General features: G+C 39.2%; 1 protein-coding gene across 2 annotated transcripts in view; it reads left to right on the top strand.

Moving 5' to 3' along the window:
• Positions 1-18,799, top strand: part of GABBR2 (gamma-aminobutyric acid type B receptor subunit 2) — an 810,498-nt gene that overhangs the window by 725,695 nt on the left and 66,004 nt on the right. For both annotated transcript variants that reach the window (XM_089687541.1, XM_089687542.1), the window contains exons 14-15: positions 3,778-3,888; positions 16,038-16,262. In XM_089687541.1, the coding sequence (XP_089543667.1) occupies positions 3,778-3,888; positions 16,038-16,262 (336 nt within the window). The remainder of the gene's footprint in view (positions 1-3,777; positions 3,889-16,037; positions 16,263-18,799) is intronic.

The following is an 18,799-nucleotide window of genomic DNA, read 5'->3' on the forward strand; positions in this document are numbered from 1 at the left end:
GGAATTAAAACTGAACTCCAAGTGTAAAAACGTTCATTTAAATACATTCCTTACAGTTTACATTTTCAGATGGAGCTGTTAGCAATGGCATCTTCCATTTTTCTCAGCACAGGTTCCCTTTAAAGTGCATTCTGGAAAATGTAATACCTAAGTAATTAATAGTTGTCAGAAAGACAGGTTACTTTTTCCACCACACCTTGAGAATTAGCTCCAACTGTTCATAAAACAATATTACATCCTTCCCTACAACAATTACATTACAAGAGGCCATCATCTTATCTCTAGATGGAAATTATGGTGTGCAATATTCTTACATCAATATTCAGTGTAATTCAAGACACAATTTGTAAGGTGCAATCTTATTAAACTTGCTATAGTTATCATCCTATTATCAGATTTTTCACACTAGAGACAAATAATGTGATATTCTTATCTTAGTTATTCTCGTATGATTATGTGTTTTATTACACAAGGGGCATAACTGATTATGATAATATTCAAGCAGGGTGTTTGGGGTTGCCACCCAAATGAGGGCATTAAAAATATTAGACGTTCACATCTCATTAAACCCATAATAATTAAGGTTATTAAGTTTACTAGATTCATGTTTCACATATGTAGTAACATGCAGGCCAGAACTACAAACTCCATGTGTATAAGGCCCAGTTGGCTAAAACAGTACTATCTACAAGTCTCTGTTCTACTTCAAAGATGATCATGTCTCCTAGATTGTAAGCTCAACTCCTAGATTGTAAGCTCGAAAGAGCAGGGCCCTCGATCCCCTCATGTTTTGCATTGTACTGGTATTGTTCTGTCACATGTTCTGTCCCCCTCTGTAATGTACAGCGCTGAGCGAACTATTGGCGCTTTATAAATACTGTATAATAATAATAATAATAATGTGCTGCACTTAAACCCCAGTGTTTGGAGCATTCATAAACATCTGCCTTTTCTTTTTGTGGAAAGGCTTATTTTAAGCTAGTTAAAAATTGAATTTGGAAAGTGTTTATAAAGCACAGTAACAAAGGGTTCCTGGTCACTTTTTACTAGCCTGGCTAAATGGAAAAGTAACTGACTTTTGATTTTTTTCATAGTTCTTCACAAGCTTACCAGAACTTTTAGTTATTGCCAGGTCTAGTAGTTCAAAACAGTACTGCCCACAAGTCAATCTTCTCATTCAAAAAGGCTGTGCAATACTTAACAGCAGCATCTGACAAAAAGCAAATTCTGTCAGTGGACTGCTACAGCCATCCAGAAAATGATACTGGGTTCAGTGGGATTTACCATCCATGCTGATGGACTGGACTTGTTTCTTGTTATCTCATTCTGCCTCTGCAATCCTCACTCTGAGAAAATTTAGGTAGTATACAGCAGGGGCAGACTGACAACTCATGGGGCCCCCGGGCAATAGGGAATCGTGGGGCCCCTGTGTCCTTGCCCACACTCAAAAAAAGCCTATAAAAAAGGTTCCAGGGGCATTTCATGGGGCCCCCTACTGACCCCGCACCCTGGGGCAGCGCCCGAGTGCTCGAACGGTCAGTCCGCCCCTGGTATACAGTAAGAATGAACATATTTTAGTATCTCAGAAAACCCACTAATTTTTTAAGCACTGAGGTGGCTTTTTTTTAAATAAATGCCTGGATGATAAACAGAAGCTCCATGTCCCCAGTTTGTATTTTAAGGTTTTAAAGAAACCTTTGAGGATGAAAATATTGGAGCTGCTATTGATGATTTATTTTTAATGAGCCTATTCTGCAAATCCAGCTGAATTACCAGCTGAGTCAGTTACTTGGAACAAGCCTGTAGTCATAAACATCTGAGAAATGTGTGGACTTCAGCCTGCATACCTGTTGGTTCTGAGGTTTGAGAAATATGAGAATTGGGCATGACAATTGTAGCCTGTTATTCATTGTTCCAACTGGGAGTTTTGGAAATTCTTACTAACATTCTAACCATTTATAATGGCCACAGCAGATGTGCACACCCAGGAACTCAAAAGCAGATACCTTACCAGCAGAGCCCTTTTTACACCTCACCCAGAGTCTTTTTTTTTTTTAACTACTACTGCTTTGTAACAGAGAGCATTGACATAAAGTGGTCACTAATATGTTTTTATGACAAACACTAGGCAGATAATTTTGTTTCTTCAATTTTAAACCTACATTCCAGTCAATATGTTTATTTGGGGGAAGGGGGGGTGAATGGGAGTTTGTATGGTGTGGGAAAGAATTTAGGTTTCAGTTGCGTCTATATTGTTGACCTCATTAGGGAGATTTATTCTCTTTCCTGACCCTATGACACATGTACAAGAAATGGGAGTGCAGTTGTCTCCTGGACAGCAAGTTGCAAGCAGCAATTAAAATATTTTCAAAAATTCTAACCATTTTTCTCTCTACCAATAATGCATTTTTGTTTGGGGTTGGTCCCTTTTGGAGGGAAATCTGATCACTTTCTGTCTTTTGATTCATTTTGAAATGGGTGGCCCACTTAAAGGGATTGAGTACTCTAATTTAAATGTATCATATTATAAAACCTATTTTCTCTAATAAACAATATGTTGTATTTTTCATAAACGACCCTGCTGTTTATACAATTCATAAAACTATAATATGCACTGTGCTGTATGTTACAGAATCTGACATGCTCCGATATACGCTATGTTGTAGGCTATATAGGCTATACTGCTCTAATATACATGGCATTGTATAATTCACCCAAGCTGTGCTTATGTAATGTATTTGCCCTACTTTGATATACACTGAGTTGTACTTTAAATTAGCTATCCTGCGCAAATATGCACTGTGTGGTACATTACTTCATTTCCTTTGCTTATACAGTATATCCCACTTGTTGTGAGTTATTTAATTGACTATATTCCTATTTTGTTGACCCCCTGGTCTGGTTAGTGCCCAAATGGGTACACTTTTGCTAGTATTCATAATATAGACATGTATAATGGAAGTGTAAGCCCTTTTAGGGCTTGAGGATCAGAAGAACATTTAAGTGTGATGCTAGACCCTTAAGCACTAAAGAGATTAGCAAGAAGTAACTGGAATTAGCTTGTCAGAAATGAAATGCTTGCTATCTTATAAGTCCTCTGGAAATATTTGATATGCCTGTAGTTTGTATCTGACACATTTGCAGTGCATTTTGTATATATTGCTTATTAGCAAGACAGAACCAGTTTTAAAATAGCAAGTGCTGTGATTTTAAAAGAGTATGTTAAAATAAGACTGACTAGTTAGGGACGAAGTGCTTGGCTTAAATTGATATTATTAGTAGGTATATGTAGTAATGTTTACCTATATCTGTGTATGTTTAAACATGCAGTTTTATTTAATGTCATCTGAAGTCTACCTAGATATTTATAGGACCTCTGAGGTCTTGATGCTTTCATGATTAAAGGATAACAGAAACATCAGAAAAATGGTAATCATCATACAGCGATTGATGTTTATTTTTTTCTCCATTTCAGCCCAACAGCAGTGTGCACAGCAAATCCTTCATTGCATTAAACATAGTGTTCTGCACTGCACTACTTTTTTATCCTGTAAATCCTTTGTGTCTTTTGGGAAAAAAGACATAATAGGGGAGATAGGTCGAAAGTTTCATGTGACCATGTGTGCAAGACCATAGATAAATAAGATTCTTTATTTTCAACCCTGCGTTCTAAGCCTAATTTGGATAATAAAATAGAATAATACAGAGAATGTGTAATGATCTAAACTGGGTTTTTATGACATATTCTGATTTTTTTCTGTTTTCTCATCTTTTCAGCCGGATCCTGCTGGGAGAGACATTGCAATTCTTCCATTTTTGGAGCACTGTGAGAATACTCACATGACAATCTGGCTTGGAATTGTCTATGCCTACAAAGGCCTTCTTATGGTAAATAATGTTTATTATTGCAATCACTTTCAAAAGTAAATATTAAAATATTAACCAGCTGCCCATCATTTTTTTTAGCTGACACCACCTATGAAAAAACACACTTAGTCAAATATAGGGCAGTTTGAGGGTATACATGCTATATTATGGCTAAAGCAAACAAAGAAGCACCCTCTACCTTCAACCCACCATAAGCATGCTAATGCATCTTTAGAACCACACAGTTCTCAGTCATTAGTGGTATATGCAGGGGCGGACTGACCATTTGGAAACTCGGTACTGCCCGAGGGCCCAGGGTCAGTAGGGGGCCCCATGAGATGCCCCTAGTACCTTTTTTATAGGCTTTTTTGAGTTTGGGCAAGGATACAGGGGCCCCATGATCCCCTATTGCCCAGGGGCCACATGAGTGGTCAGTCCGCCCCTGGGTATATATAAATCCCATATGTAGATCTGGCATGAAGAGATGTAGTGATGGGCATACTAAGAGAGGCATGATACAGTCATCGATACAGTTAAAAAAATTCCTAACTCCTACATTTGTGATGACTATGATATTTCTTCTTAAGGAGTTTTCCTACACATAACTGAGCTCAGATAAAAACTGTGTCTTTCCCTACATTTTCACAATAAAAGGTTAGTACATTAACTGCACAGTATACTAATTCTACCTCTGATACTGGTAATCAGTGAACACTTCTTGCTTCATATAAACCACAACAACCTAATTCAGTTAATACACACCTTAAAATAGAACAACATTATGAATGATTTAACAAAAGTCATTACGGTTCAATAACCAACATACACATACTGTATATTTCCTATAGTAACATACTCATAACAAAGAAAACACTACTCACCAAACTTAATTGGCCCCAGTGTTATGAACCTAAAACCATATTATATGACACTTTATTAGGTACACCTGTTCAATTGCTTGATAACACAAATTGCTAATCAGCCAATCACCTAGCAGCAGCAACTCAATGTATTTAGGCATCTAGATGTGGTAAAGACAATTTGCTGAAGTTCAAACTGAGCTTCAGAATGGGGAAGAAAGGGGATTTAAGGGACTCTGAATGTGGCATGGTTGCTGGTGCCAGACAGGCTGGTCTGAGTATTTCAAAAACTGCTGATCTACTGGGATTTTCATGCACAACCATCTCCTGGGATTACAGAGAATGGTCCAAAAAAGAGAAAATATAAAGTGAGCAGCAGTTGTGTGGACATAAGCCTTGTTGATGTCAGAGGAGAATGGGCAGACTGGTTCAAGATGATAGAAAGGCATACTATCATGTCAATATGGACCAACATCTCTGAGGAATGTTTCCAACACCTTGTTGAATCTATGCCACAATGAATTAAAGCAGTTCTGAAGGCAAAAGGGAGTCCATCCTGGTACTAGCAAGGTGTACAGGGATGGCCGGTGAGTGAATATAACAGCTGCCTGTATATCTGATTCCACAGATTATTTTGACATGCATTTTTCATTAAAGGCTCATTGAGACTATGCAGCCACACACATTTAAACAAGCAATAACTCAACATGTATCAATGTATCTGGCCAATACAGCGGTGCCATTAATTGTAATAACATGTTAATGCACTGTACTGTAGAGGCCAATGCACCACACACAATACTATTTACCGCATTGTAAAAAAATAGTTATGCGCTTAAAAAAATACCTGAACGAGGGGATCATGTGATGTGGACATCTGGAGTTGGTTCCGTTCTTCAGATAAACTAATCTGGCACCTAATCATCTGAAAGAAAACTCTCAGCCTATTGTCAAGCTTTCTAGACTACAGAATAGCCTAGCCTTCTAGCATAGTAATCAATAGAATATTACCCTTGACAGCTTCAAGCAAGATCAAACAATTCCCATCTACCTTCAGAAAATGAACATATCAAAAGACATATTGCACACCCATATTGATCACATTCTAACTAAAATATATTCATAATTGCAATATTATTTACTATTGTTAATGGAGATTTCACCTAAATGCATATCCTTGATTTCCCCCAGAACTTGAATAGGAAGGATAAGAACACAGGTGGAGTTTTTACTGCTATCCAGAACTCAATTAGAGACATTTACCCTAATTTCATGTCCTGCTTCACTATACAGGAGGGAAGGAAGAATTTTACATTAGCAACACAGTACTTGAATACAAATCGAGCATGGGTTCTTGCCTTCCTCTACTCTATTAAAGAAAAACATGTTTATTTCTGTCTGTGTTGCTATGGGGGAGGACCCATTACTTCTCATCTGGTAAACCCATGTCACTCAATTCATGAGACTCTCATGATAAAATTAAACATGAGAAAATCTCCCCAGATACTAGTAAAAAGCTGACAGTGGATCTGACCCATTACAACTCAAAAGAGACAAATTGTTTTGGCTGGACAACTCTTTTTCATAGTTTAATGATGTATGGGGTTTACTATAGGATTGGTAGAACTCTCTTCTTAATGGATAAAATCCCATAAACTCAGGCATGAGAAAGGTTAAATTATGTTTCCTATGCAGTCTCCTTTGCATGGTTCCATCTCTCACCTTGCCCAGAATCTGGTGCCTTAATAGAAATTCTAAACTACTGCTAAAATATTAGTCCACTGAAAATCTGCTTAATTCAGCAATATAATCTGATATGACCTTCATCTGGCATTTCATTCCTTCTGCTAAAATGGGAACACCTTACAGCTTCAGAGCAAGTGCATGAAAGGGAAATTTTCAGAGCTGCAACAATTATATCAAATAAAAAATCACTTGATTTTAGGAGACAAGAGAGTGAATAATTCTAAAAAGTCTTAAGTCATAGAAACTCAGGAGCACAGCATGCTTCTGAACAGCTCCAGCTACCTTATTAGCTTCTAGGAGGAAAATTACCATTTCAGCAAAAGAATCCCCCATGATAATGGTTTTGAAACAAAACTATTCTATGTGTCCCAGAGAAACCATGCTGATAACATTACATTCACTATCATGTATAACACTGGCTGAGGACAACTTCAGCTCTGCTCCTGATTCCTCATTAATATTTTTTATAACTGAGATAGTAACCATACAGGCAGACTGCTTCCAGAAACATTTCTAGAGATGATATAACACAGAGGAAAAGAGGAAACAAACAAGTAAACACAGGATGCTACAAAGTATGTATAGAAAAGTAGTGGTTATAGAACGAACCATCTGCAAATCAAAATGTACAGTCAAAACATAGCATGCAGAGGTTCCAGTGTCTTGTTTGCTACACTACACAACATATAAGTTCACCTTTTCTGCAAGTTCCTGCATCTGCTTTAACTTAAAAGAGAAGTACAGCCAAAGCTTGTTTGACTATACTTCTCCTGTGGATTACAGGAGTGCAGTTCATTCTGCACTTCTGTGACCCATTTCCAGCCACCATGGGGCTAAAGCCCACTCCCAGTTGCCATCGCAGATGTCACAGAGGCAGTCCAGGCTGGGAAATGATCACGATCGTATGGTTGGGATCAGGGGCAGACTGACAACTCATGAAGCCCCCGGGCAATAGGGGATCATGGGGCCCCTGTGTCCTTGCCCAAACTCAAAAAAGCCTATGAAAAAGGTACCAGGGGCATCTCATGGGGCCCCCTACTGACCCCGGGCCCTCGGGCGGTGCCCAAGTTTCCAAATGGTCAGTCCGCCCCTGGTTGGGATCCACCCAGGAGCCTGGACCAGCACCTGGCTAAGCCTATCAGCAAGCCTCTGAAAGCCTGAGCCAGCTGCTCCCATACCCTCCACAGCCCAGCTCTCCAGTGAGTGCTGGGGGGAGCAGAGCAGGCAGTGAAGACTGACTGTGTCATCAGATCATTTTGGATTGGCTATCACTAGTAGAAGACTGAAAAGGACCCAGAACTTCACAATACTGGCAGAGACACATACAAAAATATAATTTAGAAAAGGGCAGACAACGCCCCTGGGGTCCCAACGGGGGGGGGGGGGGGAGAGCTTGACTTTAAGAATCACAAGCAGTGCTGACAGTCTTGCCTGGGCTCTCCTGTGTTTAGACCATGTCAGCACATCCTCTTCTCTCATCTCCATAACTATCAACACAAGCACCCCTCTATTATCTGCTGGCTCTTTCTCCCCCTCTCCTGCTATCACATGGGATCTCAGTGCATCAGTGGCAACATAGCTAGCTCATTACAAGATGGTTGGACTTTATTGTGTTTCTTCCTGGTTTAAAAAGTATCTTTCAGCATCATTTTTAGAGACATACCATGGGGACATGCGAGGGTATTAGAGGGATGTACCTTTAGCTTCTTCCCGCGCATATACCTTATGGCTGAACATTGGGTTTGACCCCTTCTTTCACCTCCAACTCCACTTTTACAATAGCATGGTAAAAAAAAGTAAAAAGTCTACTTCTTTGGTCCAAAAAATATGTTTTACTTCATTGGGCATTACCAAAGGCTTCTGCACAGTTCAGTGGCCAGGAGGAGGGATCTCAGTGTTGCTTTAGGTCCCCTTACACAGTAGACAGGGTCACACTGGGGAATCCACAAACTGTATCCACCAATTCTAGGCAGAACTGACGTAATGCAATGCATGTCACTACAGGACACAGTAATGATATGAGGGTTAGCAGGAAGAAGTTTAGATTCTCAGCATATTTTAGGAGAACATTTCTCTTCATTGGAGCAGCATTTGTCAGCATGAACAGCTGGAGAAGTACAGTAAGTATTTTCTATCCTTTTTTTGCAGGTAGATCATTATGGTATTGTTTTTTTAAGTTAAGAGTTCCATTTTAAAATCTCCAACTCAACTCACAAGTGTATGTCAATTCATAAAAATGAAAAGCCTAAGATTAAAAACAGAAAAAATAAATAAATACCAAAATCAATATTCTGGCTATGAATTTGGACAAACTAATTTGAAAATAAGTAACAACATTACCATTGTGCTTATATATGGAGTGCGAGAAACATTGCAATACAAATTAATACAAAGTCATGCAAATAGGTTATTACTGGATGATATATTTGTATTAATTCAACATTTTTATCTATAAATAATAATTTAAATAATTTATATTTTTTTCACAAGATTTTACAATTAAAGAGATAGTATGGGTGCATCCAAAAGGTTTCCAAATGTGATTAGTGAAAAAAAATGGAAAGTCCTAATCAGGGGCGGACTGACAACTCATGGGGCCCCCCGAGCAATAGGGGATCATGGGGCCCCTGTGTCCTTGCCCAAACTCAAAAAAGCCTATGAAAAAGGTACCAGGGGCATCTCATGGGGCCCCCTACTGACCCCGGGCCCTCGGGCGGTGCCCGTGTTTCCAAGTGGTCAGTCCGGCCCTGGTCCTAATACCAATTACTGTAACTGTTCTACAAGCAGAGGGTTAATTGTACTACCTTTTACCTTTCAGTTATTGTATAGCTCAATGAAATTTAAGAATCCAATTTTACATTGTATGTAAAAAACATTTTTAAAGTAAACAGGGGAGATTGTTAAGAAACTGAATAGTCATATCACATTGCAATTAGAGATGAGCGAATTTTTCAAAAATTCGATTCGGCTGATTCGGCGAATTCCAGGAAGAAATTCGATTCGATGCGAATTAATTCGCTACGAAGTTAACTTATAAAAAGGGTTTCTAGGCTTCAGAGAGCCTTTAAATTAGTGCAGAACACTGTACCTTTAATTTAAATGCCCTTGGAGATGAGGAAGGAGAAGGAGAAGGAGAAGGAGAAGGATGAGAAGAAGGAGAAGGAGAAGGATGAGAAGAAGGAGAAGGATGAGAAGAAGGAGAAGGAGAAGGATGAGAAGAAGGAGAAGGATGAGAAGAAGGAGAAGGAGAAGGAGGAGAAGGAGAAGGATGAGAAGAAGGAGAAGGATGAGAAGAAGGAGAAGGATGAGAAGAAGGATGAGAAGAAGGATGAGAAGAAGGAGAAGGATGAGAAGAAGGACAGTTCTGTGACAGTTTCTGTCTATTTCTGACAGTTCTGTGACATTCACTCCATACAGCGGTTTCAACCGCTGTATGGAGAGAATGTCCCAGAACTGTCATAAATAGTCTATTTCTGACAGTTCTGGGACATTCACTCCATACAGCGGTTGAAACATTGTATCTATTTGTTTCCATAAATGACATTCTGCAGATACACTTAGAGGAGCTCTGCAGATACACTTTTTGCCAGCTTGGAATTATTCTTATTTTCATCCTACTTCTTCTTCTTCTTCTTCATCCTCATCCTCTTCTTCTTCTGAGGATGAGGATGAGGATGAAGAAGAAGAAGAAGAAGAAGTAGGATGAAAATAAGATTAATTCCAAGCCGGCAAAAAGTGTATCTGCAGAGCTCCTCTAAGTGTATCAGCAGAGCTCCTCTAAGTGTATCTGCAGAATAGAGGAACTCTGCACATACACTTTTTGCCGGCTTGGAATTATTCTTATTTTCATCCTACTTCTTCTTCTTCTTCTTCTTCTTCTTCATCCTCATCCTCATCCTCTTCTTCTTCTTCTGAGGATGAAGAAGAAGAAGAAGAAGAAGTAGGATGAAAATAAGATTAATTCCAAGCCGGCAAAAAGTGTATCTGCAGAGCTCCTCTAAGTGTATCTGCAGAATAGAGGAACTCTGCACATACACTTTTTGCCGGCTTGGAATTATTCTTATTTTCATCCTACTTCTTCTTCTTCTTCATCCTCATCCTCTTCTTCTTCTTCTGAGGATGAGGATGAGGATGAAGAAGAAGAAGAAGAAGTAGGATGAAAATAAGAATTCCAAACCGGCAAAAAGTGTATGTGCAGAGTTCCTCTATTTCTGACAGTTCTCTGACAGCTTCTTCACATGTACAGCGGTTGAAACATCTGTATCCTAAATGGAAACTAATAGATACAATGTTTCAACTGCTGTACATGTGTTCCTTCTGTCAGAGAACTGTCAGAAATAGCGGAGCTCTCTGCAGGGACACTTTTGCCGGCTGATCGGGAAAAATCCGATTCGCGCACCCGAAGTAGGCAAATATTCGGATTCGCCGCGAATCGAATTTTTCCTGAAATTCGTATCGAATTCCGGTTCGCCTGGTTCGATTCGCTCATCTCTAATTGCAATATCTGCCACATCATATTTCATCAGATCATACAATTTTGTAATATAAAATCTCATAAAATGTATTATATTTAAGCTATCAACATTCAGTGCTTTTGGTAAATCAGGCTAACCATTTCCTGCAACTGTTACCACATATTATTTTTCCAAGAATTATTTATTATGGCTACAATATCAGCTAACAGGCAGTTTGCCAAGCCAAAGTTATTGGATAGTCAGATCTTTTGGCAAAATGTACTTGTCATGACCTTTAGCCATGGACACTATATCATATCATAGATATGATTTTGTTTGTAATATCCTTCATCTGCATTCTCAGGTTTTTTTACGTGTTCAATTCTCAATTCACACCCATGATTTGTCATGTGTTTTTTTTTTTAATTCTGCGCTGTATTTTGTATGCAATTTTCAGCAACTGCTTCCTCTAAAGAAACGATTGGCACAGTATGTAAAATGCATAAAAAACGAATTAAGTAATTAGGTAATTGCAATTCACTAATTGCAACAAATGAAAAATGCAGATGTGGGATTTGAGTAGGGCTTCAAAATAATGTAAAAGTTTTTGAGTCCCTTGACCAGTATCAAAAGTTGAGTTTCATGGGGTTACAAACTGTTCTTATTCACAGATCAGTTAGGTTTTTAGTCATCCAATGAATTTAAAAACATTGAGATCCCAAATTGATCTGTAGGTCATTAACTACAAAAGGACAGAGGCAGACCAAGTATGCATTCATTAAAAAACATTTACTGTAAATACTGTATATTTTTAAATCCGCTTGTGTAAGTACCTGAATTTGGCTTGGCCTCTTGCAACCTCCCGTACAGCAGAGCTCAGACTGGGAAAGGGGGAAGCAGCACTTCCAGTGCAGTTATGCTCATGTGCCAACAATGGAGATGCTGATAGGAAGAGAGCAAATTAACAGAAAGAAGAGCTCAAGAGTCTTCTGCTTCTCCCTTCACTGTTCTGTCGTAGGCTGGGGCCAGGAAAAAGACCTAGTTGTATCACTCAACTGCAGTAGAGAAAAGTCAAGTGAAAACACCCTCAGTAATGTAATTCAACTGTTTGCCCTTTCAGTTTTAAACCTAAGGTAATCTGGATAGACCATGTTTTGTCTAATCATATGACAGTGAATTTTTCAGATTTTCAACTGGTTAAGTGTAATATACAGTAGTAACTAGATTTTCATGGCATCTGCACTTTCCAGACTAACAGGTGCTATATATCAATTGTATTAGTGCTTACATGGTGCAGGAAAAAAAGATTTTGCCTGCATTTTGTGTCAGTTGTTCAGCTTTAGCTGCAGATTAAGGGATTCTTTCTGAAACACTTCTCTGCTGCTTTGTGCCTTCACTGTTTTAATAGATTTAAAATAAAAAGGCTTTACACATTAATTAATTTATCCATGGAGAAGAGGATCCCATGTGCTGTTTTTTCTATTCTTAATTATGAAACCTGGATTGTTTCCCACTCTGCTCTTGGTGAGCCTACGTTGTCTACACACGTAAGCTTGATTCAAAAAAGCTAACACACAAAGATAAGGATCCTTCATTTTAGACAAAGTGACCGTTTTGTCAACTGAGTCCACTAAGATTTGAGAATTACGGTCACATGGCTAAAAAAGAGATTCTTATCCTTAAACTAAAGCTTTGTGAATTGAGCCTAATGTGTTGAATTTAACATACTAGTTTGAGGATTGAACCATCTGTGTTCATATGCTATTAATTAAAATAGAGCCAAGACGGAATCTTGGGAGATGACCTAGCCAAGCTCAAGGTTTACAGGAAAAGTGATGATCCGCATGTAATACAGCTGCCTGTCGTAATCCATTATTTTTTATATATAAAAAAATCTTTTTTTTATTGCATGAAAACACAAGAAAATATAAACAACCAGTCCAAGCAAATATGAATGCTCAGTGTAAGAATCCAAATGACAATAACAATGACAGAAACCCAGCATACCAATGTAGTACGGTAGGATGCCAGGTGGCTAAATAGACAGTATGAAAATATATATATATATATATATATAAACAGTACAGCACTAAAATAAATGTGAATAAATGTAAATAAATAATGCAAAAACCCCCCCTGTGCTCAAAGTGCACAAAGGGGTTAAACTATTATACAGTGCAACACGTGAATTCCCAACGGGAATAATAAATGTGTAAAAGTGACCAGTGTCCTGACCAACACTCTAAAAAAATACCTCAAATAACACTCTGCCCTGATACATACAGAAATTGCACAATAATAAATACAGCAAATAAAATGTCCATGAAAGTGCTCAGAACACAATATTCATGCAAGTGCTGCTATGTGTTCACTCCGTGCAAATCCTTAGTGGCCGAAGTGCCCCCTCACCTCCTTAAATCGACCCTAAAGGGTTAGCTCACTCTGAGAATTAAAACCACTCTGAATGGCAACAGGATCCTGTTCAAATCCACTCCCAAGTCCTCCGATCCTTTTATGCACCACTCTGTCAGCAGCATCCCCTCCGGATCGTATATAAACAAAGAACCTCCCTAGTGTAAAACCGCATTTTATTTGGATGTAAACAGTAAAGTAAAATTGCCCACTCACATGCTCCTTGTCCTTTAACACAGATCTTTTACCTCATGCTATAGATGTATTGCATGGGTATTGATACAGGGATTTCAAATATGGCCCCCACGCCGGAAGTGACGTCACCGCGCACCCGGAAATACCTCCTCGTGTACCGACGCGTTGCGTCACGCTGGACACGTGACTTCCTCATCGTAAAATTCAGAGAGATAAAACCAGCTATATTGTTAGATACCTGTTACCCTGAGGAAGTCACGTGTCCAGCGTGACGCAACTCGTCGGTACGTGAGGAGGTATTTCCGGGAGCATGGTGACGTCACTTCAACAAAATTATTTATGTTACATGCTATTTGTAAAACTGTTTAGCAAATGCATATATTCAGGAAAATGAGTTTTAGTGCACACAAGCACAATATAATACCCATTTAAAAAAAAATATATAAAAGATGGGGTTGCATGGCATAAGTAGGTAACAAACACATTAATCCTTAAAATTGTGCACACTTGTGAAATGGCAAAAAGCTACAGTAACCTAATTGTCCATATGTGGAATTTTAAGAGCCTTTACAGATTATAAGTTTAAAGCTGACCATTAAATATGGCCCTAAAATAATTGCTCTTGAGGAGATGCCTCACGTGTGACTCAATTTCTGTTTACATACATGTGTGCTGCCTATGTGCTCATTTGCATTCAGGTATGTGTGCTGGGTGATAGGGGTGCTTTTATGATGTAATGCAGACCTGGACTCCACAGAGGGATGGAGGAGCTCTGAAATTACCACATTTACTACAATGTAATAGTGATCAGCTGCCTCTACAGCCTCCTGGATCACTTTTACAAGTAAGCCGAGAGCTGTCTGAAAAAAGCAATCAGCCATGAGGTTGTTTTAACCATTTGATTACCAGAACATGTATAAACGTACTTTGGCAGAGAAGGGGTTAAAGTGGTTATAAAGGCAGAATGTTTTTTACCTTTATGCACTCTATGCATTAAGGTAACAAATCTTCAACGTGTAGCTCCCCCCCTTCCCATAAGGGATACATACATTAGCCTAATCTCGATCCACCACTGTGCATGTGCTGGATCGAGATCAGCGGGAGACAATTCCCTCCTGCTGTTGTCAGGAGGGAATTGTTTAACCACAGGAGGGAATTGTTTAACCACTTGATTACCAGAACATGTATAAACGTACTTTGGCAGAGAAGGGGTTAAAGTGGTTATAAAGGCAGAATGTTTTTTACCTTTATGCACTCTATGCATTAAGGTAACAAATCTTCAACGTGTAGCTCCCCCCCTTCCCATAAGGGATACATACATTAGCCTAATCTCGATCCACCACTGTGCATGTGCTGGATCGAGATCAGCGGGAGACAATTCCCTCCTGCTGTTGTCAATCACAGCCAGTGAGGAGGGAGTGGGAGGTGGGAATGAGCCTGAGTCCTCATGCACACTGGGTGTTTTAATAATGCTGGTAAAGTTAGCTGTGTAAAGTCACGTTAAAAACACGAGTTTTTTCAGCATTTTTGTATTAGCGTTTAGCGTAACTTTGCCACGTTTTTTCAAGTTTTCATTTTTCTGAGGTTTTTTTTTACCAACAAAATATTTTTTTGGTCAAAATAACGTCCAAATAACACTGGTTTGCCACCATTTATCGTGTAAAAAACTCCTCTAGAAACCAACTAGTTCTGGGGTTTTTTCCAGACAAAAAGCGCCCTAGCCAAAAAACATGCTAGGAGGTTTACTGGCTGTAGAAAAAAAATCAAAAGCCAAAAACAGCGGCTGTAGAAATGTCCAGTGTGCATGAGGTCAATGGACACACAGAGCCAGCTCAGGAGGAAGCATGCATGATTGCCCCCATAGCAAGTGGCAAGCAAGCAAGTCACTCAACCCAACCAAACCCACTTACAAGCAGAGACCAAACTGATGACTTCATTAAGGTACGGATACCTGTTGATTTTCCATGCAGTAGGCTGGGGTGGATAAGCAGCCAGAAATGTATTAGTTAACTTCAGTGGGGAAAAGAAAGGTCACTGGCCTGGCTATGCTGTCTGGTAGAGATTCCGGATACCAAAAGCATAATTAAACTGTACATTTAACTGTTTTCTTAGTGTCATCTTTAAGGCAGGACAGTCGGGGTGATGATGCTTAAAACTGAAGGTTAATCCATACAAACGCACCTAGTGGATGTGTTCGCCAAGTTCTAAAATATAGCCAACATGTAGTAAATTGTAGATTGTAGATTGTGTAGTTTAGTTGCTGTATTACTGGCTGACAATTTTCAGTTTTGATTTTCGGTCCTTGGTAAATATTTTAGGTCAGACTTACCAAACTAAGTGCATCTAATAGGTTATAGCAAGGTTATAGCCTCTCAGCAAGAACAGATTTTGCTCGTTGGCAAAGCGGTAAAGCATATTACAGAATGCATTGTGATTATACACCAATTCAAGTATTTAAAATGTTTAGACAAATATTGATTTCTGTCTGTTTTATTTCCACCAGTTATTTGGTTGCTTCTTGGCATGGGAGACACGAAATGTCAGCATACCAGCCCTGAATGACAGCAAGTATATTGGAATGAGTGTATACAACGTGGGCATAATGTGTATTATAGGGGCTGCTGTCTCCTTCCTCACCAAAGACCAGCCAAACGTCCAGTTCTGTATCGTGGCTTTAGTCATCATATTTTCTAGTACGATTACACTCTGTCTAGTTTTTGTGCCAAAGGTAAGTTATTTACAGGTCTATTTTTAAACACTAATTCATTCTGCCATGTGATCAGTTTTATACTCACAGCCTTCAATGTGCAACGTGTTGTGACCTAGATTTAACAAGACATGCTAAAGATCAGCAGTGCTCATCTCCCATTCATACAAACATGCATTAGCCTCTTAAGTTTATCAACTATGCAGCTACAAACAGGGTAAATCTAGGAAATGGAGATGTATCAGTAAGAGTTAAAAAAAAAAAGTGTGAATATATGATACGTTTATTATATTTATATATATGTGTGTGTACATAGTGGCAATCTAAGCATGGAAATTATATTACAGAAAATAGACCACCACAATCTATTATAGTTACGGTAATTCAGGAAGATATTTTCTAATTTAGAAATCAGACACATCTGGGCTTTATTTGACATGATATTGCAAAAAGCAATAGCTTAAAGAGGAGCTTCAGTCCCCTACGAACAAATTAAGTCAGCAGCTAAACTTACTGTAGCTGTTAACTTTTAATAAAAGGACACTTACCTGTCCAAGGATCCAGCTCCATCCTCAACTAGGCTGATTCTTTGTTGGTCTTTGGGTCTGCGGCACCAGCATGGTTACCAGTGGCTGACTGGCAACTTTTTTCCCAGTGGGCAAGTACAACCCAAAGGCCCATGGTGCAGTGATTCGGCCCCCCTCCCGCTCTCCCTCTTCCTTGCCTCCTCCCAACCCCCAACTGCCACTTTCATTATCCATGTAAATTAAAACACAAGAAAAAAATGAAACAATAAATCACATTGTTGGACTGTTTAACATAAATAGAGAACATTTTAATCTTTAATCTATGAGTGAGAGAGTCATTTACATAAACTTACATTTCATTTGAAAAAATCCTGCCATGTATACACTTAGATACAGTCAGGGGTTGAGGAATGCTTTGTTGCCAGTACTAAACAAAGTATATTTAGTCCCCTTTAATATCAGAAGTCCCCCCTTCACATCTGAAGTCTCTCCTTCACATCTGGAGTCCACCTATACATCAGCTCCTACTTAGCATCAGGTGTCCTCCTTTACATTAGAGTTCCCTTCACATCAGCAGTAGCCCCTTAAATCAGGAGCCAGTTTACATCAAGGGCCCCCTTCACATCAGGAACCATCTTTTCACATCGGAGTCCATATTTATAATAATAACCGTTAGCATAAGTGCCAGTTTTCACAATAATAACCCACAGCATTGGTGTCAGTAGCAGCAATAATAACCCCCAGCATCAGTGCCAGTTTCTGCAAAAATAATACCCAACAATGATGCCAGCTTACGAAATAACCCCCAGCATTGACAGTTTCTGCAATAATAATCCCCATGTGAACTGGCTGGAGTGGTTAAGGAGATATTATCACCTTACTGCCCTATAGTAAAATGATGGCTGGGTAGCACAGTCACCATTATGCATGGATGTCATATGGCAGACAGTACCATGTGATTGCTGTGACCAATCACAGCAGATCACATGGCAATTGTACACAATTGATGGTGTCCATGCATGCCATTCATTGTGTACCATTGTGTTGATCTCTGTAATTAGCCACAGTGATCAGATGGAACAGACAGGGCCAATCACAGCCCATCTGTACCATGAAATTAGCTGTGGTCAATCATAGGTATTCACAAAAGTAAACGCTGAATGACTAGATTTCATTCAGAAAAAAATGGTTGCTTATAACATTGAAAGTCACTGTTATAAGCAATCATAGTGTATTAAAAAAATCCTGATCACCTGTCCTATGGTAGGTAACACTGTACTACTCTGGTCACAGAATGTAAAAAAAAGAAAAAAGTCATAAAAAACCAACAAAAAATTGTAATTTGTTTTTTGACATGCTGTCACCAGTCAGTATCCATGATCACTGCCACACCAATTACACTGCTCAAAAAAATTAAAGGAACACGTTTTAATCCGAGTATAGCATCAAGTTACTTAAACTCCTGAGATATTGATCTGGTCAGTTAAGTAGCAGAGGGGGTTGTTAATCAATTTCAGCTACTTGAAATTATCAACAGGTAATAATGAAATTAACAACAGGTGCATTAGAAAGGCAACAATGAGACGACCCCCAAAACAGGAATGGAGTTTTACAGGTGGAGGCCACTGACATTTTTTCCCTACTCATCTTTTCTGTTTTTCACTAGTTTTTCATTTGGCTTGGGTCAGTGCCACTACTGGTAGCATGGACAGGCAGTCCAACTCCTCCAGGATGGCACATCAATACGTACAATTGCCAGAAGGTTTGCTGTGTCTCGTAGCACTATCTCAAGGGCATGGAGGAGATTCCAGGAGACAGGCAGTTACACCAGGAGAACTGGACAGGGCCGTAGAAGGTCCTAACACATCAGCAGGACCGGTGTCTGCTCCTTCGTGCAAGGTTGCACAGGCAGTCCAGCTTCTCTGGGTTGGCACATCAATACATGCAATTGCCAGAAGGTTTGCTGTGTCTCCCAGCACAGTCTCAAGAGCATGGAGTAGATTCCAGGAGACAGGCAGTTACTTTAGAAGA

The sequence above is a fragment of the Staurois parvus genome, unplaced genomic scaffold (genome assembly GCF_062004578.1).
Source record: "Staurois parvus isolate SC_StPar_1 unplaced genomic scaffold, SC_StPar_1.0 ptg000429l, whole genome shotgun sequence".
NCBI lineage: Eukaryota > Metazoa > Chordata > Amphibia > Anura > Ranidae > Staurois > Staurois parvus.